General features: G+C 43.2%; 1 protein-coding gene across 1 annotated transcript in view; it reads left to right on the forward strand.

The window, feature by feature from the left end:
- The window catches only part of LOC126253286 (PAN2-PAN3 deadenylation complex catalytic subunit PAN2), a 318,390-nt gene that overhangs the window by 210,045 nt on the left and 85,117 nt on the right, over positions 1 to 23,228 (forward strand). Inside the window, exon 15 of the mRNA XM_049954511.1 lies at positions 11,303 to 11,442. Coding sequence (XP_049810468.1) covers positions 11,303 to 11,442 — 140 coding nt within the window. The remainder of the gene's footprint in view (positions 1 to 11,302; positions 11,443 to 23,228) is intronic.

Below are 23,228 nucleotides of genomic sequence, written 5' to 3' on the forward strand. Positions count from 1 at the left end.
ACAATTTTGTTGTTTGTATGTATGTTGAGAAGTGGTGGCTTGGAAAAACTGAAGAGAAAAGTGAAGATAACAATGATGTTTTAGTGCATTTCTTTCACCCTTCTGGTCCAAGAACTGCCTCACAGGAGTGCATTCTCAGGACTGCAACTTTTACTGTAGGTAGTTATGTAAGTACACAACACAGAGATAACATATTATTAATGAGTCTCTCTTCCTTCATGAAAATTGAAGGCCTTAAAAAGAGAAGATTGATAAATTTTTTCAGAGTCTTTACAGAAAGAGTTTGAGTGACTCTCTTGCATGATAGAACAATTAAAAAAAATTATTCCTGAAGTTCATTTCATGCTGAGCGCACTGGTTTTTGAATTATTCTGATATCTTTTAAAATAACTTGGCAATTAAACTTTCCATAAATGTCGACTTCCACTAAAATTTGCCCAACCGCCATTGTAAAAATTGCTGCCAGAAAAAAGTTATGACTTATAAAAATTTTTAAAACAGTGTTTTGTGAATGCCTACCTATAGGGAACTCATGATAAAAAAATCAAGAAAATCAAAAATGTTGAGCAACAAATTTTATTCATATTGGGTGATTTTAAATGGGTTGACCCTCAATCTAGAAGCAAGGCAGGAAAGTAAAACACGGTTATCTACTTGCTGCCTGTTATGCTGACGTATCTCTATGATCTGTTGCAAAAAGTCAAAAAGGCCTAATTGCTACAGCTATGACATCTTTGTGCATCTGGTAAAAAGCGTCGTATGAATGAAGTGCATAAGTTTCACTATTGTTACTTGGATATGTATGTAATAAGAGACATTATGCTATGTACAAGTGGACATCACATTTCCACTGCAAGCTATAATAAGTCGAAAGGCAGTCACAAATAACCATGTTTTAAGTGGCTCGCTGTGTTGAGAAAAAGCATTTCAGTTGTTGCATACATATTATCAGCATTAATAAACTAATTATACAACAGGCTACACAAATGAAAACAATGGTTGGTATTATTACTAAAGGAGGAGTATCCTGAAAGAGTGTGGTGATTAGATATATTTAATTTTTTGAAATGTATTGCTGACAAAGGCAGATCTACTGTCATGACAATGTTTTTCGAACTCCTGCTCACAAGGCATGCATGGCTAGCTTCTGCATCCCTTTCGCGCGTATTATGCTCAGCTGCTGACAATCCACTGACCATTGTGTTGAGTGACAGATCAATTGTTTATTTTTCTCAGTAACAACTATTTTATTCATGAATCACACATTGTCAATTTGGCAAGCCGTAGGTGAGTAAACAGCATCTGGCATGTGCCTATCATTCCACCTGAAGGGAATGTTCGTCATTATTTTCATACTGCTCAGATCAGGAGAAGGAATAAAATCCTTTGGTGAGTTTCCATTCCAGTCGTTCAGTGTTAAAAATATGATGGGTTATGGGGATTCAACCAAAATTCCAAAAGAAATGGCATTTATTTTGTGTGAATTGTTAACCTTTTCTCATTCAAAGACGCATCACCGTTTATGAGTAACGGCTACATTTATCTTGTTGACAGGTTTAATAGTACTTCCTGTGCCAAAACACAGTGTAATATGCACAAACTCATCCAACAGCAGCTGTTGTGACAGAATTCTGAAACACAGTGCCTCATTAAACAAGTAATTGGCAATCAAAGAGCTCAATAGTTTATGAAAAACCTTATACTGTCGGTTTGCAGTAACATAAGAGAAGAAATTTCATGTTTATTTTCCTACTAGACACTCTTATTTCACTAGCTGTCGATAACTCTTAAAAAATTACAGTGACTGGAGTGAAAAAAAAATGAAAAGGGGAGTATAACTACTGGTATATCGCCATAGATAAGAAAGTTTCATGTGTTTACGAATTGGCAAAATACTCTCCTTCTTTTGTGTTATCATATGCCAAATTATCATTTCGATGTCTCGATCGGTTTAGGAGATATGAGAGGTGTTGTGAATATTTCATTCTCGTGGGTGTCAGATCGGGAGTTAGCGCGCTACATAGGATCCATTTTCTCGAGATCAGAGGCAGATAGAGACTTCCTCCCAAGTCTAAAGAAAAATTCAACATGTTAGCTAAATTTCATACGCAGCAACATATGGTGTAATACGCACCAAACACAAGATCATAGTGACCCCTATTTTCCATTGCAAACTTTTCAAATTTTGCATAGTGTCTTACTGAAATGTGTATACCACAATAACTGTAACCATTAGCGAGATTATTTACACTTCGGCATAAAGCTGACATTTAACGCTACAAGCAAGGTAAAAATGAAATATTTTTAGTGAATAGTTTCTGCTAAATCGTTTGAGAAAGATTACACTGTGCGCGCTCTTTCTTTCTGTCAGCGTAGAGCGTCGCCAACTGGCACGTGCGAAGTATGTGTGCACGTCTCAGTATGTGTTGGACCCGCGCGACACATGTGGAATGTGCACGTTGCGCTGTAGTGTCGTGTCACGTCACACGTGCTATATGCATCTCAATTTGCACTTAGCCTGGGAGTTGACATGGCAGGTTGTAGCCCTTGGCATATACAAACAATGAGACCTCACACAGTCACATATAATGCAACCTGCATCCTTCACTCCCAGCTTCCAGAATAATTGTTATTACTGCCGTTGTTTTGGTGACAGAGCACATAGATACAGATGCCATCTTCCTGGTAAGGAAATGCAGATGGCAGCCTCTCACACCTGTTGGGCAAGTCCGCCATGAGCACCAGCCCAGGTAACTATCGCGACATTTAGTGGTAACAGATAGGCCCGCTAAGATGCAGTTTTTGGTGGATACCGGCTTAGACATGTATGTCTTTTTCAGGCAACAGCTGTGGCAAGTGTGGCTGCAAGCAAACTTACATAGAAGCTGCAAATGGTTCACTCATAACTACATAAGGGCTTGTGACTTTAAATTTGAACTTTGGTTTACGATGGACATTTGAGTGGTGATTCATTGTCGCAGGTGTGACTTGCACTGTGAGAGGGCAGTATTTTCTGTCTTTCTATACCTCATCCTTTATGTGGTGATGGTGATGATGAAATGAATGAAACGACATTCCAGAGATTGTGGGTCTCTGTGATTGGACTATGTATGCCATCTGAGTTCATTCCCGCACTTACAACTAACACAGTCCTGAAAACAGTATGCGAAGTGTGTTGGTACCTGGGCATGATAAACATTTACTATTGTTTTTTACACCAATATGCTGAGGCTTAGCTCTGCTCCATGCCATCCTTGCTGGCCCCAAAGTGTGTGATTCCACATCAGTCACTTGGGCTGACAAACTACAGACGGCTCAAAAGCCTGCTAGACAAGCCTCACAAAAACCACCCTCCCTACTCTATTGGAGATTTTCTCGGATGGCTCATCCCGAGCTATCAGTGAAATGTTACAACAGAGTGTAAATGGGTGCTGGCAGCTTTTTGGTTTCTCTGCAGTGAGATTACAGAGGAGCAGCACTCCTGGCTACCATTTTACACAGAACTTTTAGCACCCTGTAAAGCAGCTGGAGACCTTATTTTCAATGTGGAAGGGCATGCCTTCTCTTTATAAACAGACCATTGGCCAGTTTCTTTCACGTTTCTGTAACCACAAAGTAATCATCTCTCACTGCAAAGCAACCAGCTAAATTTTATTTCTCAATTTAGAACAGATATTTAACATGTTTGCTGTTCAAAAAAGTCACCACCAATATTTTGTTTAGAGTGAAAAGTATTTCCGTACTTGGGGTTTTCACTGAGCTGGTGGCAGTGCAGATTGACTATGAGGAATTAAATACCCTTGCACATTTGTTGCATGCCAATGCCAGGTACTAAGGAGCGACATATTGCAACGTGTCAGCAGGCCGAGAGTCGTCTTATATGTGCTGGACTTCCTAAGATGAGGGGTTTTTGATTCTATGCAGACTCAACCAGCCAAGAATCCATGTTAACAAAGCAGCATTTTGTGTGGCTTGTTATACAAAAGGATTGCTGTATGTGGGCTCAGACCTACATCCCCGGCCAGAACTGCAAAATAATACAGAATGTATGAGCTGCACTAAGTATTTCTTTTATCCCAGAGGCATGATTTTCACACATCCACCTCGACTCCCAGTTGCATGGAACTACTGCTACTGCCTCACAGTGGTGGCCAGAGGTATGCCACTAGGAAAAACAAACTGCCAAGAATGTGTGTGTGTGTGTGTGTGTGTCTGTGTGTGTGTGTGTGTGTGTGTGTGTGTGTGTGTGTGTGTGTGTGTGTTTACCTGTGCCTCTGTTTCACATTTGAACTGTGTGCAACTTGTGAGTTTCAATGATCTGGTTGTAGGGTATATACATGCCAAGGACTTCACCGTAACATGCAGCCGCAAATGGCATTTTGGAGCACTTACACCATTCCGTGGATGCCAATATAATGTGCCATATGACGGATTCATAGGTTGACATTCTCGCAGTAGTGCTGTCAGAATTGTGAAGTGCATTAAAATAGGACCTTCATGCCTGCTCCTGGAGAGCTAATGTACAGCAAATCTCTGCATCTAACAGGTGAGTTTTTTAAACCACATCCAGCTATCCATAACCTGCTAACAATTGCCGCATGGTACTCCGCAGGTAAGTGAAGGCTATGTAACTGAGTGGAACTACATGGAATGGAAAACAGGCTACTTTTGTTATCAAAGAGCTGCCAGAATGAAGCAAATTTTCCTCCAATGCAGCCCACTACACAGATCACTGGAGCTGCTGCACGAAGGCCTATACACAATTATTGGACAAAACAATAGGACACTCACTCTCCCTATTAAAGGGGTAGATACAGTAGTGTCCACTGACCAATGGGTGTCTGGCTGTCCTAAGTTCAGAAGACAGCAGCAAAATACAGGCCACCACTGGACACAAAACACTCACCATGCCACAGCTGTCAGCACCGCAACATCATCCAGAGCAGCACCACCCACCTGGAAATCAACTAGCTGTCACCCACCTAGGTGTAGCAGTCACCCCCCAACACCAACTGACGAACCATCATCCAGCCACAATGGAAACTCGTTACGAACAAAAAGTGCAGTTTCATTTCAATCTAGCAGACATCATCATATTACTCAAGTTTGTAAAAAAAAAATTCTTCATTTACTTACAGGGGTGTGGTGTAGTGACCTCAGGTCACGCCACACTTATCCATTGGCAATGTCATTAATGACCAATGCCGGAAGACGGTGCTCTCCAGCAGACAGTATACTGCTAGCTGCAGCAGTGTGAGCATTGGAGTGTGTGCAGTCTCTTGATGCAAATTACTTGGAATGAACAGTGGGACAATAATTGTATATGTGGTTCTAGTTGTTTTTTTTTATTGTACTAAAGACCAATAGAGTGGCTTATCTTTAGGTAAAGTGTACTATGTATTAAGTACCTACAAGTTATTCATTATTGCACTATTTGTTATTGTGAGCAATAAATGTCATCTGCAGTAATGGTTATTCTCTGGTTGTAGATAATTTCTGAAGTCTCCAGCTTATAAAAGTTTTAAAACAGCTCCTTGTCAATTACATTTACATTTGGTGCTTAAGAGGCCAAGACTGGGAAAGAATATTTAATGATTTTTACCCCAGGTGAAGAATGAAAAATAACACAAAATTTCGTTTGTCTCAGCTACAATTGGAATATGCTACCTTGAGATTTAAAGGAGGCAAAAGAGTTCTTACATAGTATTTGATGAGAGACTGTTTTAGGTGGGGTACTGAAATTAGAGTCTTTGGGTATTAAATATCATAGTTGCCTCAATTATAACAATGGAAGACACTTAGTATGAAAGTAAAGCAATATTATGTATTTGTTGTGACAAACATTAACATTACAATGTACTGACCGTAATGTCTTCACACCGTTTAGAAGTGAAACTCAAATTAATTTAGATTGATAGAAATAAATTCATGTGATCCATTTTACATCTTTATAGCTTTCTGTATTTTCAATAAATTATTTAATATATTAGTGATACTGGAGTCTCCATTGGGAATATATGTACTTGTAAAGTAGATTTGTACATGGACATGAACATTTATTGTTCAACCCATTCTTAGCATCAAGTTAATAACTTCCGTGGATGCATGATCGCAGACTGTAAATCATCATCTCCAGTTCAGATGACTTTGAGGCTGATACTGACTGATCTCAAGTACTTGTCAATGTTAGCTAGCAAGCAATACTGTGTGAGGGACCATTGTAGTAATTGTAAACTCCAGCCACAGACACTGGCAGGCGTGTCAGTACTGACTAACTACCATGCCACCCACCACCAGTGGTGTCATTGAATGAGGTATGGAGGGGTAAGAGGTCAGCAAACTGCTCTTCTGGCCATTGTCAGCTTTTGTGATCTGGAGCCAATACTGTTTCATCAAGTAGCTCCTCATTCAGCATAATGAGAAACCCCTGGTAGTACCGGGAATCGAACCGGGATCCTCTACATGGTAGTCAGCCAACCTGAGCACTCAGCTATGTTGGCAAACATTGCAGAAGCCATTGCTTAAAACTAGACCTCATTCATTCAATTGATTAGTAATGTAAAGCAACAAATATCATTATTGAACATGTTCCGGCAACAGATTATTTCAGTTTGTTTGATTAAGCTAAGCATTTGTTAGTTCCCTGTATAATTTCTGCTTTTATAGATACGCAGAGGTATACTCTGCATGTGTGGTGAGGTTCATTTTCTTGTGCTCCAAGCAGCTTCCACAAAGGGTGTCAAGTTATAATGGATGAGATACTGGACACACTTGGGAACAGACCACCTTGGTGAAATTCTCCTTTATTGTTCTTACACAAACTAGCTACAGCTGCAGGCTGAATTTTAAATACTTTTCCTGAAATGGATAACCATACAATATGCACTAATCATAGACAATGCCTTGTATCATTAAAATTTCTTGAATTCTGGTTTGTGGACCTCCATGAGTCATGCCAAATAGAACAATCCTGTTTACCCCATATTGCAGTTACAGTATATACCCAGATATCCAAGCAATTTTAATACCAACTTTTGGATCACAGTTGAATGTGCTTAAATGCCTTCATCATCATCATCATCATCATCATCATCAGCATCATCATCTCCCTTGTGCCCAATACATTTCCACTTGAGGCAAATCCAATTCACAACTAGTGTGTTCACCAAACATATATAAAGTATTAACGTACATGAATACAATTCACACATATGTCCCTAAGAAAACTGAATTATACTAGTAAGTGTGAATTTGATATTCAGCCTTGTACATAAAGTCGTAACAAATGCACATTAATTGAATGCTTTATATGAGGTCTGTTCAAAAAATTGCGTAACTTTGACCACAAAATTTTTCTGTGCATGCATTTTACTTATTGTGCATGGTCTCCTTCAAAATACTCTCCTCCACAATTGATACACTGCTCCCAGTGTCGTTTCCATTTCCAGAAGCAGTCTTGACGCACCTCCTACTGGAGCACGCAAAGAGCCATCTGTGAATTTTTTTTTCAACGGGGGTTTCTACTTTGGAAGTAGTAATAATAATAATAATAATAATAATAATAATAATGCCTATAGAGGCCAAGTCTGGAGAGTGGGGAGGATGAGGCAGTGCAGTGATTTCATCTTTTATGCAGTAGTCAAGCACCAACAGGGATGAATGTGCTGGTGCGTTATTGTGATGCAAGAGCCATGAATTGTCTCACCACATTTCAAGCTGTTTTCTTCTTACATTTTCTCACAGGCATTTGACCTGCCTGGCAAGCTTCTTTTGGTTTTGGGGAATCTTTCCTGACCCATTGTAAATATTGAACCTTGGTCTCAGCATCATTCTCATTTGCACGATCCATAAGCTCTTCACAGATTGTGAGACAAAGGTCTTTCTGATCTTGACTCCTGAGCTGTGGGATGAACTTGGTGGCAACACGATGCATTCCAGGATGCTTTGTTAGGATTTCGTGACTTGATTGGACTGAAATGTTACATTCTTCTGCAATCTCTCAGTCAGTCTGTCTTCACTTAAGTTACAAGCTGATAGGCTGTGGTCGATGATAAAACTCTCCCCTGACGTTTTGTCTCTGACTGCAGGAGACATCTTCTGAGGTACAGCAGCGAACTGCGAAGAGAACTCGAGGAAGCGCTGATTATATAGGCAGTACAGAGGGCGCCACTGACCATCACATGGCGTCGGCTATGTACTGTCTCTGGTAATGTCAACATTCTCGATTGAAAGTAATCGATCATCACACTTGTGGTGCAATGCTGATATCCAAATTTTACCCAGTTTAATACCTTCGTCTTTCCTGTTAAAATTATTACCGTGTTTATGTCTCGATAGCCTCTCTACACATGCGTGCATAATAATGCGAGGTTTTAGATATGACGCTTGTCTCACTGAATTTTATTTCATGATTACCTTCCTGGTAAGCATGTTCCGTTATGGCCGATTTATCCGTGTGACCCAGGTGGCAGTTCTTCTTATGTTCTTCAAGACGGGTGCTCACACTTCTCTTTGTGATACTGATATAAACCTGTCCACAACTACAAGGAATTTTATATACTCCCAGTGTAGCCAAAGGGTGACATGCATCTTTTGACGATCTTAAATATTCTTTTATTTTCCTGGTGGGTCTGAAAATAGTTTCCACCCCATACTTGCTTAAAACTTTCCCAATGCGATCTGTGACCTTACTATTGAACGGAACAAAAACCTTGCTCTTGGGCGACTGTTGTTTGTTGTTGCTCCTGATTTTCTGCCTAGAGTGAAGTGCTTGATCTATATCCTTGCTAGAATAGCCATTCTTCATGAAAGTTGACCATAGATATGCCATCTCATCTTTTAAATAAACAGGTTCACAAATTTTGTATGCCCTGTCTACCAAGGTTTTCATTACACCTCTTTTTTGTCTGGGGTGGTGGTTTGAATCTTTATGCTCATAATGATCACTATTTGTGGCCTTCCTATACACCCTATGGCGCAACGTTCCATCCCGTCATTTAATCACAGACCCATCCAGGAAATTCAAGTGCCCATTACTCTCTGTCTCCATAGTAAATTGGATTTTCGGATTAATGCTGTTTAAATGTGTCAGGAAGGCATCCAACTCAACTCCTCTGCTCCATGTGCCCATACTACGAACGTGTCTTCGACGTAGCGATAGCATCTGGCTGGTCTCTTACTGGCAGTCTGCAATACCCGTTGTTCAAAAGTCTCCATAAGTTAACCAAGCAGGACTAAGAGGACTGCCCATAGCTACCCCGTGAATCTGTTCATAAAAGTTACTATTGTATTGAAAGTAGGTTGTGGTAAGGCAGTGTCGGAATAATGCCACAATATCGGTAGGAAAAATTTCTGCTGTGCATAAGATAGATTTGTTTACCAGAATCATGGTAAATAATGACACAATATCAAAACTGACGAGGATATCATCTGGGCCCGGCCCATGCTCATTTCCTTTAACTTGTCAATGAAATGAGCTGAATCTTTAATATGACTGTCCGTCCTACCAACATAAGGTTGCAGCAATGAGGCAAGGTGTTTAGCTAACTCGTATGTTGGTCCGCCTATAGTGCTGACTATTGGCCTCAACAGAGCCTCAGGCTTATGCTCTTTGGGTAATCCATAAAGTCTAAGTGGGTATGCTTCTGTTTTACAAAGCAGCTTTTTATCGTCTGAGGCAAATGAAGATGCTTTCACCAGTCGATTGGTTATTCTTAAAATCTTGATTGTCTGATCCTTCTGGAGTTTTTTGTAATTTGAGGGAACCAAAATATCATTGATCTTTCCATGATAGTCCTCACTGTTCAATATGACGGTGGCATTACCCTTATCCGCATTAAGAACAAAATGTTTTTATCTGCATTTATATCACTCAGTGCCTTCCTTCGTGCCTGCAACAAATTACTGTTAGGTGGCTTACGAGTACATAAAATCCTAGCCATTTCCATCCTAATTACGTCAGCAGACTGCTGTGGAAGCTGATGGATACCTGCCTCAATATTTGCTACAATATACTCTGTGGGTACATTTTGGACAGGTTTATATCTGTACCACAAAGAGAAGTATGAACACCCATCATGTTGGACATTAGAGGAATTGCCGCCTGGGTCATAGAGATAAATCAGCTGTAGCGGAACGTGTTTACCAGGAAGGTGATCATTAAATAAAATTCAGCGAGACAAGCATCATATCTAAAACCTCGCATTATTATGCACACATGTATAGAGAGGCTATTGAGATTGATAAACACCGTAACAATGTTAACAGGAAAGATGAAGGTGTTAAACTGGATAAAATTTGAATGTCAGTGTTGCACCACAAGCATGATGATCAATTACTTTCAATCAAGAATGTTGGCGTTACCAGAGACAGTCTCATAGCCAACACCACGTGATGGACAGTGGTGCTATATAATCAGCGCTTCCTCGAGTTCTCTTCGCAGTTCACTGCTGTACCTCAGAAGACGTCTTCCGCAATCAGAGATGAAACCTTAGGAAAGAGTTTTATACGTCGACCATGGCCTATCAGTCCAGAAGTTTTAAGTGAAGACAATACTGGCCGTGAAAGCCTACATTGTATGATCAGTCAGTCTTCAATTGGCACGCACAATTTTGTTGGCGTTCCTGACACAAGTGTTGTTGGTAGAAGTAGAAGGGCGTCCTGGAAGTGTGTCATCTTTAACTTCTGTCTGGCCATTTTTAGGCTGTGTACAGCTTAAGCACTCATCACCATAGGCTTTCTGCGTCATTTGGTGTGTCTCTGCAAAGATTTTCTTGAGTTCCACGCAAAATGTAATTCAGACACAGTGCTCCTCTAACTGTGCCATCTGAGTTCACAAATTCTGTGACACATCATTGTATTCAATACAGCACTGAATAATAACTAACAGAAATTCAACAATGAATCTACTGGCAGCTACACATTAAACACAGTTGTGTGCAGGGATGACAACCGCATTTCGTTCCAACACACCATTAACGCGAAATTACCAATGTTCTGGAACTTTTTGAATGGGCCTCATAAAGGTGATTCTATTGGCGTAGCTTATCTGGCAGCTTCTTATTTTGATGCACGTTAAACATAATGACTGAAATGTGCTGAAGAGAGATCCTACACTAGGAAAATAAAATAAGTACCTGTTGTGTGGCTGCTTCTGCGCATTCGGTTTCACACTTGTTTTGTCAGGCATTTGTCAACATCACAGTTATATCGAGAAATTCTAATTTAAAATTTTTTTCTGCTGCACCAATGCTAACTTCACTTTTTTTGTCTAGTTTCTGAAGAAAAATCATCTTTGTTATAGTGTCATCACCCCCCGTGACTACAAAGGATACAACCACACCTCTTGCGGCCGTCCGACCATGGTTACCTGCACATCTGACAGCAAAGTTACGCAAAGATGGAGATATCGACATACAGGGTTTTGCATCTCCTACCACTCAGGTGTGTGCATTCACTGTGCTTTTATTACTGTGACTGCTCTGTATCTTTAGTGGTGCTATTACTTCTACTAATATCATTACTACTCTTCATCAGCTTCTTCTTCTTCTTCTTCCTCCTCCTCCTCCTCCATCTGTAACAGCGATAAAGACAATATTTATCCACAAAGAATTGACTTAAGTATGATATTAAAAAATGCAACAACACATGGGATGATGAAGGGTGGTAAGAACTGGTTTACTGTGAACACCATAAAAATCAAATACAGAAGTTTCTCAGATTATTCCAAATGTCTCTGAGAGATGGTGGTGAATGTTGACATTGTATATAGTGCCCTATTAATAGTTTGTGACAGCATAATGAACAGTGTGTTTACTGGTTTGCTAATGCAATAGGACAGGAGGTTGGGCATAGGGAAGAAAGTGGGTTATGTCGTGTATTCCGTACAACATGTTTTCTTGGTTCTTGACTATCATTAATTAAATCACAGTCATCATGTAAAAGGCATATTTTTGAACTCTACTTTCACATTGATGTGACTTACCGAACGAAAGCGCTGGCAGGTCGATAGACACACAAACAAACACAAACACACACACACAAAATTCAAGCTTTCGCAACAAACTGTTGCCTCATCAGGAAAGAGGGGAAGGAGAGGGGAAGGAGAGGGAAAGACGAAAGGATGTGGGTTTTAAGGGAGAGGGTAACGAGTCATTCCAATCCCGGGAGCGGAAAGACTTACCTTAGGGGGAAAAAAGGACAGGTATACACTCGCACACACGCACATATCCATCCACACATATACAGACACAAGCAGACATATTTAAAGACAAAGGGTTTGGGCAGAGATGTCAGTCGAGGCAGAAGTGAAGAGGCAAAGATGATGTTGAATGACAGGTGAGGTATGAGTGGCGGCAACTTGAAATTAGCGGAGATTGAGGCCTGGTGGGTAACGGGAAGAGAGGATATATTGAAGAGCAAGTTCCCATCTCCGGAGTTTGGATAGGTTGGTGTTGGTGGGAAGTATCCAGATAACCCGGACGGTGTAACACTGTGCCAAGATGTGCTGGCCGTGCACCAAGGCATGTTTAGCCACAGGGTGATCCTCATTACCAACAAACACTGTCTGCCTGTGTCCATTCATGTGAATGGACAGTTTGTTGCTGGTCATTCCCACATAGAATGCATCACAGTGTAGGCAGGTCAGTTGGTAAATCACGTGGGTGCTTTCACATGTGGCTCTGCCTTTGATCGTGTACACCTTCCGGGTTACAGGACTGGAGTAGGTGGTGGTGGGAGGGTGCATGGGACAGGTTTTACACCGGGGGCGGTTACAAGGATAGGAGCCAGAGGGTAGGGAAGGTGGTTTGGGGATTTCATAGGGATGAACTAACAGGTTACGAAGATTAGGTGGACGGCGGAAAGACACTCTTGGTGGAGTGGGGAGGATTTCATGAAGGATGGGTCTCATTTCAGGGCAGGATTTGAGGAAGTCGTATCCCTGCTGGAGAGCCACATTCAGAGTCTGGTCCAGTCCCGGAAAGTATCCTGTCACAAGTGGGGCACTTTTGTGGTTCTTCTGTGGGGGATTCTGGGTGAGGAAGTGGCTCTGGTTATTTGCTTCTGTACCAGGTCGGGAGGGTAGTTGCGAGATGCGAAAGCTGTTGTCAGGTTGTTGGTGTAATGGTTCAGGGATTCCGGACTGGAGCAGATTCGTTTGCCACGAAGACCTAGGCTGTAGGGAAGGGACCGTTTGATGTGGAATGGGTGGCAGCTGTCATAATGCAGGTACTGTTGCTTGTTGGTGGGTTTGATGTGGACGGACGTGTGAAGCTGGCCATTGGACAGGTGGAGGTCAACGTCAAGGAAAGTGGCATGGGATTTGGAGTAGGACCAGGTGAATCTGATGGAACCAAAGGAATTGAGGTTGGAGAGGAAATTCTGAAGTTCTTCTTCACTGTGAGTCCAGATCATGAAGATGTCATCAATAAATCTGTACCAAACTTTGGGTTGGCAGGCCTGGGTAACCGAGAAGGCTTCCTCTAAGCGACACATGAATAGGTTGGCGTACGAGGGGGGCATCCTGGTACCCATGGCTGTTCCCTTTAATTGTTGGTATGTCTACCCTTCAAAAGTGAAGAAGTTGTGGGTCAAGATGAAGCTGGCTAAGGTGATGAGGAAAGAGGTTTTAGGTAGGGTGGCAGGTGATCGGCGTGAAAGGAAGTGCTCCATCGCAGCAAGGCCCTGGACGTGCGGAATATTTGTGTATAAGGAAGTGGCATCAATGGTTACAAGGATGGTTTCCGGGGGTAACAGATTGGGTAAGGATTCCAGGCGTTCGAGAAAGTGGTTGGTGTCTTTGATGGAGGATGGGAGACTGCATGTAATGGGTTGAAGGTGTTGATCTACGTAGGCAGAGATACGTTCTGTGGGGGCTTGGTAACCAGCTACAATGGGGCGGCCGGGATGATTGGGTTTGTGGATTTTAGGAAGAAGGTAGAAGGTAGGGGTGCGGGGTGTCGGTGGGGTCAGGAGGTTGATGGAGTCAGGTGAAAGGTTTTGCAGGGGGCCTAAGGTTCTGAGGATTCCTTGAAGCTCCGCCTGGACATCGGGAATGGGGTTACCTTGGCAAACTTTGTATGTGGTGTTGTCTGAAAGCTGACGCAGTCCCTCAGCCACATACTCCCGACGATCAAGTACCACGGCCGTGGAACCCTTGTCCACCGGAAGAATGACGATGGATCGGTCAGCCTTCAAATCACGGATAGCCTGGGCTTCAGCAGTGGTGATGTTGGGAGTAGGATTAAGGTTTTTTAAGAAGGATTGAGATGCAAGGCTGGAAGTCAGAAATTCCTGGAAGGTTTGGAGAGGATGATTTTGAGGAAGAGGAGGTGGGTCCCGGTGCGACGGAGGAAGGAACTGTTCCAGGCAGGGTTCAATTTGGATGGTGTTTTGGGGAGTTGGATCATTAGGAGTAGGATTAGGATCATTTTTCTTCGTGGCAAAGTGATATTTCCAGCAGAGAGTACGGGTGTAGGACAATAAATCTTTGACGAGGGCTGTTTGGTTGAATCTGGGAGTGGGGCTGAAGGTGAGGCCTTTGGATAGGACAGAGGTTTCGGATTGGGAGAGAGGTTTGGAGGAAAGTTTAACTACTGAATTGGGGTGTTGTGGTTCCAGGTTGTGTTGATTGGAATTTTGAGGTTTTGGAGGGAGTGGAGCTGAAAGTGGGAGATTGAGTAGATGGGAGAGACTGGGTTGGTGTGCAATGGGAGGAGGTTGAGGTTTGCTGGATAGGTTGTGAAGGGTGAGTGAGTTGCCTTTCCGGAGGTGGGAAACCGGGAGATTGGATAGTTTTTTGAGGTGGAGGGTGGCATGCTGTTCTAATTTACGGTTGGCCTGTAGGAGGATGCTCTGAACAGCCGGTGTGGATGTGGGAGAGGAAAGATTAAGGACTTTTATTAAGGATAGGAGTTGACGGGAGTGTTCATTGGCTGAGTTGATGTGTAGGTGAAGGATTAGGTGGGTGAGGGCAATGGATTGTTCAGTTTGGAACTGGTATAGGGACTGATGGAAAGAAGGGTTGCAGCCAGAGATGGGAACTTTAAGTGTGAGGCCTTTGGGGGTAATGCCAAATGTCAGACAAGCCTGAGAAAATAGAATATGGGAGCGTAATCTGGATAGGGCGAAGGCATGTTTGCGGAGGGAATGTAAATAAAACTTCATGGGGTCATTGTGGGGGTGTTGTGAGGGTGACATGGTATTAGAAGGTGGAAAGTGTAACATGAGGCTGAAATGAAAATGAAAATAAAAATATATGGGAAGAGATAAAGGTGGACTGGAAAGTAACTGGAGATCTGGTGTGAAAAAAGGTGAGAAGGTGTTTGTTACAGCTGGGCTATGTTGGACTTGGGTTGGTAGACAGCGATGTGCACAAAGGTTAGGTGGTTGTGTTGCCGACAAAACACGTTAAAGGACGGAGAAATTCGGGAAAATTTCGAAAAAACTGCGTGTAATATATTAAAAGGAGTGGTTTTGTGGTGGCAGATTATGAAAATGAGGCTAACAATTGTCTGACGAGGAAATAATGACGTTAAAACCTGTGGGAAGCAGATAAAAATTATCAGTGATGTGGGAAAAACGGAAATGGAAATAAAGCGAAAGTTATTAGAATTAGCCGAAATGGTTGTTTAAAAGGTGAATGGAACTGTTTGTGAACTAGAAATGGTGGATTTTATAGCGGCAGTAGTTTTGAAAGCGGTAAAAAAATTTTTTAGTTATGGTTTGGAAGTGGGTTACGTATTATTAAGTATATATAGGCGGGATAAAATTGTATAGCAGATTACGGTAAAAAGGAGAAGGTGAATACAAAGTGAAACTACTGACAAAAACAGAAAGAGAAAATAAGACGACAGAAAAGATTTCGAAATGCAACAGTGACAATAACAAACGTAATTGTTGGGTTCAAATTACTGATATCAATATAATAGAGGGAAACATTCCACGTGGGAAAAATATATGTAAAAACAAAGATGATGTGACTTACCGAACGAAAGCGCTGGCAGGTCGATAGACACACAAACAAACACAAACACACACACAAAATTCAAGCTTTCGCAACAAACTGTTGCCTCATCAGGAAAGAGGGGAAGGAGAGGGAAAGACGAAAGGATGTGGGTTTTAAGGGAGAGGGTAAGGAGTCATTCCAATCCCGGGAGCGGAAAGACTTACCTTAGGGGGAAAAAAGGACAGGTATACACTCGCACACACACACATATCCATCCACACATATACAGACACAAGCAGACATATTTATTGATGACATCTTCATGATCTGGACTCACAGTGAAGAAGAACTTCAGAATTTCCTCTCCAACCTCAATTCCTTTGGTTCCATCAGATTCACCTGGTCCTACTCCAAATCCCATGCCACTTTCCTTGACGTTGACCTCCACCTGTCCAATGGCCAGCTTCACACGTCCGTCCACATCAAACCCACCAACAAGCAACAGTACCTGCATTATGACAGCTGCCACCCATTCCACATCAAACGGTCCCTTCCCTACAGCCTAGGTCTTCGTGGCAAACGAATCTGCTCCAGTCCGGAATCCCTGAACCATTACACCAACAACCTGACAACAGCTTTCGCATCTCGCAACTACCCTCCCGACCTGGTACAGAAGCAAATAACCAGAGCCACTTCCTCATCCCGTCAAACCCAGAATCCCCCACAGAAGAACCACAAAAGTGCCCCACTTGTGACAGGATACTTTCCGGAACTGGACCAGACTCTGAATGTGGTTCTCCAGCAGGGATACGACTTCCTCAAATCCTGCCCTGAAATGAGATCCATCCTTCATGAAATCCTCCCCACTCCACCAAGAGTGTCTTTCCGCCGTCCACCTAACCTTCGTAACCTGTTAGTTCATCCCTATGAAATCCCCAAACCACCTTCCCTACCCTCTGGCTCCTATCCTTGTAACCGCCCCCGGTGTAAAACCTGTCCCATGCACCCTCCCACCACCACCTACTCCAGTCCTGTAACCCGGAAGGTGTACACGATCAAAGGCAGAGCCACATGTGAAAGCACCCACGTGATTTACCAACTGACCTGCCTACACTGTGATGCATTCTATGTGGGAATGACCAGCAACAAACTGTCCATTCGCATGAATGGACACAGGCAGACAGTGTTTGTTGGTAATGAGGATCACCCTGTGGCTAAACATGCCTTGGTGCACGGCCAGCACATTTTGGCACAGTGTTACACCGTCCGGGTTATCTGGATACTTCCCACCAACACCAACCTATCCAAACTCCGGAGATGGGAACTTGCTCTTCAATATATCCTCTCTTCCCATTACCCACCAGGCCTCAATCTCCGCTAATTTCAAGTTGCCGCCACTCATACCTCACCTGTCATTCAACATCATCTTTGCCTCTTCACTTCTGCCTCGACTGACATCTCTGCCCAAACCCTTTGTCTTTAAATATGTCTGCTTGTGTCTGTATATGTGTGGATGGATATGTGCGTGTGTGCGAGTGTATACCTGTCCTTTTTTCCCCCTAAGGTAAGTCTTTCCGCTCCCGGGATTGGAATGACTCGTTACCCTCTCCCTTAAAACCCACATCCTTTCGTCTTTCCCTCTCCTTCCCCTCTCCTTCCCCTCTTTCCTGATGAGGCAACAGTTTGTTGCGAAAGCTTGAATTTTGTGTGTGTGTTTGTGTTTGTTTGTTTGTGTGTCTATCGACCTGCCAGCGCTTTCATTTGGTAAGTCACATCATCTTTGTTTTTATATATATGGATACTTCCCACTAACACCAACCTATCCGAACTCCGGAGATGGGAACTTGCTCTTCAATATATCCTCTCTTCCCGTTATCCACCAGGCCTCAATCTCCGCTAATTTCAAGTTGCCACCACTCATACCTCACCTGTCATTCAATAACATATTTGCCTCTGCACTTCTGCCTCGACTGACATCTCTGCCCAAACTCTTTGTCTTTAAATATGTCTGCTTGTGTCTGTGTATGTGCGGATGGATGTGTGTGTGTGTGTGTGTGTGTGTGCGCGCGCGAGTGTATACCTGTCCTTTTTTCCCCCTAAGGTAAGTCTTTCCGCTCCCGGGATTGGAATGACTCCTTACCCTCTCCCTTAAAACCCACATCCTTTCGTCTTTCCCTCTCCTTCCCTCTTTCCTGATGAGGCAACAGTTTGTTGCGAAAGCTTGAATTTTGTGTGTATGTTTGTGTTTGTTTGTGTGTGTATCGACGTGCCAGCGCTTTCGTTTGGTAAGTCACATCATCTTTGTTTTTAGATATATTTTTCCCATGTGGAATGTTTCCCTCTATTAATTTATCACACACACACTTGAAAAATTCAGAAGATCTACTAAGGTCTAGTAAGCAGAAATATCTTAAAATTATTTGTTATACTTCACAACAGAAATGTAAACTATTTTTGCACTACTTTCAGACATTCACAGATTTTTCCTTTTGTTGGTACATATTTGCAGTATGAACTACTTTTACAATTAGTGACAGAATAATTTATCAGTATATTGACTGTTATAATGTGAAGAAAATACTCACAGGGATAAGTCCCTGCAGTCACGCTATCCTCTGTGCCCTCGGTGGCTCAGAGAAGCTGAATGGTCTTCATTGGTATCTGTTCTTTCGGAACAGTTACTAACGTCATACTGAGTAGTACAGAATGCTGTTAGATGGGGATGTATCTGCCTCTTTCCATCCCTCACATCTCTTTTTCACCAATGATTAATTATTAATGCAGCTTCTTCTCAGATTTAATATCTGTGATAATACAGCTTCAGTAAAATAATCTTTCCCACAGTCCTCTAAGAATGATAAGTATCTCCAAAGTTTGATTTATTCAAAGCAATTACATTTGCTTTTCTTCTTTAAGTCATAGATTAAGTTGTTTCTGTGTTACTTTTCCTTGCTGTAGCTTTATGAGGCTCATCATAAAGTCAGAGTCAACATGAAAACCATAAATGTGGAAATTACAATGATATTTGTATTTCCAAAAAAATTTAAGATTTATTACATCAAAGACTGATTTTAACACGTGTTTTTTGTATGGCTTAATGGATGAACATCTCTGCGAGGCAAATACAGCATCACTGAATAGCAGCTAAAGTTTTCCTGTTCCAAAGATAATTATTTCACAAATAACAATGCAAACAGATATTGGATCTTTCTTGGTCCATCCAGATTACACTATGCCAGAGCTATCTGCACCACTTGAGGTGTCGTCAGCTGCTTACATCTAATGGCAGCAGTAGACCTCTCTGGTGTCTGGTGATTGAATTCCTCCCACTCAGTAGTTGGTCTGTGAATAGATGCACAGCCAAACATATCAATCTTTATAGTCAAAGTTGCATGTTGTCGTCATTCATCATCATCATTATCATCATCGTAATCACCAAAAAGAAAAAGTTGGTGTGTGCTTGAACTGGCTTTTATACTTGCCCGTACTTACCCCCAATGACTGCTGTGGAAAACTGCCTTCCCTCTGAACAATATTGTAAGTCATTTGCATGTGATTTTTTAAGGCATTCGTATTACGGATATGACATTTGGAACCCTAAATTCCTCACAATATTGAATGCGTAGATACAGTTGGTCTTTCCCATAATTTCAGCTTGAAATTTTAAGTGAATATGCTGTTTATGAAGTATTGATAATAATTTGTTATTGTTCAATCTATTCTGTTTCACTTAGACTATAAATGATTATTAGTAGTGGATAAACTTAGTTATTAATGTGTACAGGGTTCCTTAAATGTGAGAACTCCTTTCAGATGACACCTAAAGAAAATGTGGACCTCCTTTCAAATGAGATCTAGAGGAAATGGAAAGTCCTGGAACACTAGACATATATCAGTTGATGTCTGGAAATTCTTATACTCCTTTCGTTTTTTTTTTTGGAAAGAATACACAGCTTTCTGTGAAAGAGTGAAACTGTGTTTTTTAATAGTTGTATTGTGTTATGTATTGTACGTGATGTGTGGTCCTTGCCTTTTGATGTGGCAGTGTGATATTACTCTTTTTTGTTTGTGTCTCTTTAGCCTTTTAGTATGCTGTGTGGGACTGCGCGTGATTAAAGTATTCATTTAAATATTGTTCAGATGGTTACTCTGTTATTAACGTCAAGCAAGGCTACTGCCCAAAGTAATCTCTGCAAATGATACCTCTTGTTCACATTAGAATTTTCAGAGAAATCGATCCATTTAAAGACAACGGTGACTTTTTTCTTGTCACAGCTGATTCAAATTCTGCAAAAGGCCATTGTTTACTTGTCCGCAGGGTTCATGATAGTAAAATTATGGATAAGAAAGTCACAAATCTCATGGGTTGTTTATTAATGCCCTCCATATTACACCCCCTCAGGGGACTCAGCATTTATTTGCTGGGTACGGGCTTGGCGAACCCGGGGTCCCCGAGCTGTGGACTGGTGTGCGCCGCCAGTCCTCTGACACCGTAAGCTCTGGGCATGCTTCAGCGACCACCGTGTGGCGCAACGGTGGAACGTTGTGTGTCGCAGGGACCGGGGATCTTGGCTTGATTGCCTGGATCGCGAGGATGGTGCATACCTCTATAAAAAACCCTTCAATCTTAAGGTGTGCTGCGCGCCGATAAGATGCATGGCTGTTGAGGTGGAACAGTCGCTAGCGGGCGACCTCTGAGGAACCTGCCGCACCTCAGTTGTATAAGGCTTACCCAGGCATGCGGGGCTCTGTCTGGGCTGACGTTTCGTTCCCTAGCTGCTCGTGGGACGCACATGGCAACCACGTATTTTCCTTCACCAACTTCGCCATCAGTCAAGCGCATGAGGGAGGCTAGTCCTCCCGATATGCAGATGGAAAAGAGTAACAGGGCTCTTGGAGTCGTTAATGACAATGTTTTCATCGTGATTAAGAGGAAGGAGGGCTCATTTGAAAAAGTGTCTCCTTTCTACATACATAAAGGTTTAGAAGGACTCGCAGGTACACTGAAATCTATCAAACGCCTGAGGAATGGTACCCTGTTAGTTGAGACTACTAGGGCACAGCAAGTGGAGCTGCTTCGAAAGTCAACCAAGTTAGGCGAGTATGATATTACTGTCGAGTTGCACAATTCCCTCAACTCCAGTAAAGGCGTTGTCACCTGCCGTGATTTAATGGATATCGGTGTCGACGAGCTGAAGCAAGAATGGGCAACGCAGGGGATTGTAGACGTGGAACAAAGGACACGTAGGAATAATGGAGTTCTTGAGAAATCTGCCACCTTCATTGTGACTTTCAATTCGCCTGTCTTACCTGAATACGTTCTGGCTGGTTTTCTCCGACTTAGGGTTCGGCCTTATATACCTAACCCTATGCGCTGTTTCAAATGTCAGCGATTTGGCCATACGACATTGAGTTGTGGGGGTGAACCGACCTGCGGTATATGTGGCAAGGCAGCCCATGAAGCTGGGACCAACTGCACATCTCCAGCGCTGTGTATCAACTGCTCTGGGAGCCATCCTGTCTGGAGCAGAGACTGCCCCGTCTTTGCGGAAGAACGCAAAATTCAGGAGATCAAGGTGACAAAGAGGCTACCTTATGTGGAAGCCAAAAAAGAGTATCGGGCTACAAAACCCCCTGTCTTTGCCACATCCTATGCCTCCTTGGTGCAGAACCGTGCGTCGAAAGTGGACGCTTCGACGCAGACCATGTCCAGCGTCGCAGTATCTTCCACCAATACCTGTACCTGCGTTTGTACCTGCCAGAGCACTCCCACTAACGATATAGCTATTCAGGCTGCTCCACCTGCACCCACCGCTATTGCTGAGAAAGCTCCAGTGAAGCCTTCGAAGGCCCTCCAGAAACAGAGTGCCTCTCCACTTCCCCCATCCCCGACTTCCACAAGGAAAACGGGACCAGGGAAAGGGGCACGGCGTTTGACGTCCAACCTGCCAAAGGCGCCATCGGATGTCGTCATGGCATCCCTGACTGATGAGGAGGAAATCGTCATGGATTTTGATGCCTCTTCCCCAGAACCTGGCAGCCCCTCTGCTGCCACTCGCTCTACAAGTGCCTCACCAGCGCGGCGCAAAGACAGGGGGAAATCTAAACCGAAACGCTGATATGGCTCCCATACTTCAGTGGAATCTGAATGGAGTCAGACCTCACTTTGCAGAATTGCGGCTGTTAGTACAGGCAAACCCCTTTTGCATCTCTTTGCAAGAGACGCATTTTAAAGAGACCGATACGCCTGTACTTCCGGGATATCGCGTGTACAGGAAAGACGACCTGACTGGTAATAGGGCTCAGGGTGGGGTGGCCGTGTTCATTAAGGACACGTTCCACTCCTCACCTGTGACCTTAACCACAACGCTACAAGCGGTTGCAGCTCGGATCCTGGCCCAGGTTGATGTCACAGTGTGCTCCCTGTATCTACCACCTGCTGAGCACATTGACAGTGAAGCCCTCGCACGGCTCATTGCTCAGCTACCCCGACCCTTTCTCATTTTAGGAGACTTTAATGCTCATCATGCATTATGGGGTTCCAACAAAACCTGCCCCAGAGGCCAGATGATTGAGCAGTTGATCAGGACTTCCGACGTCATACTGCTGAACACAGGTCAGGCCACGCATTTTAGCACCGCTTCAGGTTCGTCTTCTGCCATAGACCTCTCTATTTGTTCGCCTGTGCTTGCGGACTTTGTTCAGTGGGTCGTAGACGACGACCTTCATGGCAGCGACCATTTTCCTATCTGGCTTCATCTGCCAGTTGAAATGGGTCGTGTCGCACAGCCGCCGAAATGGTTGTTCCGGAAAGGAAACTGGACGCTCTACCGGCAGTTGGCTGTTTTTGAACGGTGTGAAGGCGTCCAGGATTGGGTGGATCACATTACGGCGGTGATGCACCATGCCGCTGATGTATCCATACCAAAGTCACAGGGAACACCTGTGAGGCAGCCTGTCCCTTGGTGGAATGACGACTGTCGTACCGCCATCAGAGATAGACGGGCGGCTTTGAGAAGATTCCGTCGGTGCCCCACTGCTGCGCATCTGACAACTTTCCGGATAGCACGGGCGCGGGCGAGACAAATCGTTAGGGAGAGTAAACGGAGGTCTTGGCGTGAGTTCCTGAACTCCATCAATAGGTCCACGTCTTCAAGCAAAGTATGGGAAGCCATTGGGAGGATCTCAAGGCGATACTCTCGACCGCCAATAGCAGCTATACGTGAGCGGGGGTGTCTCCTAACATCTCCGAGAGACATCGCCCGGGCGTTGGCAGAATCTT

Source organism: Schistocerca nitens, chromosome 4, assembly GCF_023898315.1.
Source record: "Schistocerca nitens isolate TAMUIC-IGC-003100 chromosome 4, iqSchNite1.1, whole genome shotgun sequence".
NCBI lineage: Eukaryota > Metazoa > Arthropoda > Insecta > Orthoptera > Acrididae > Schistocerca > Schistocerca nitens.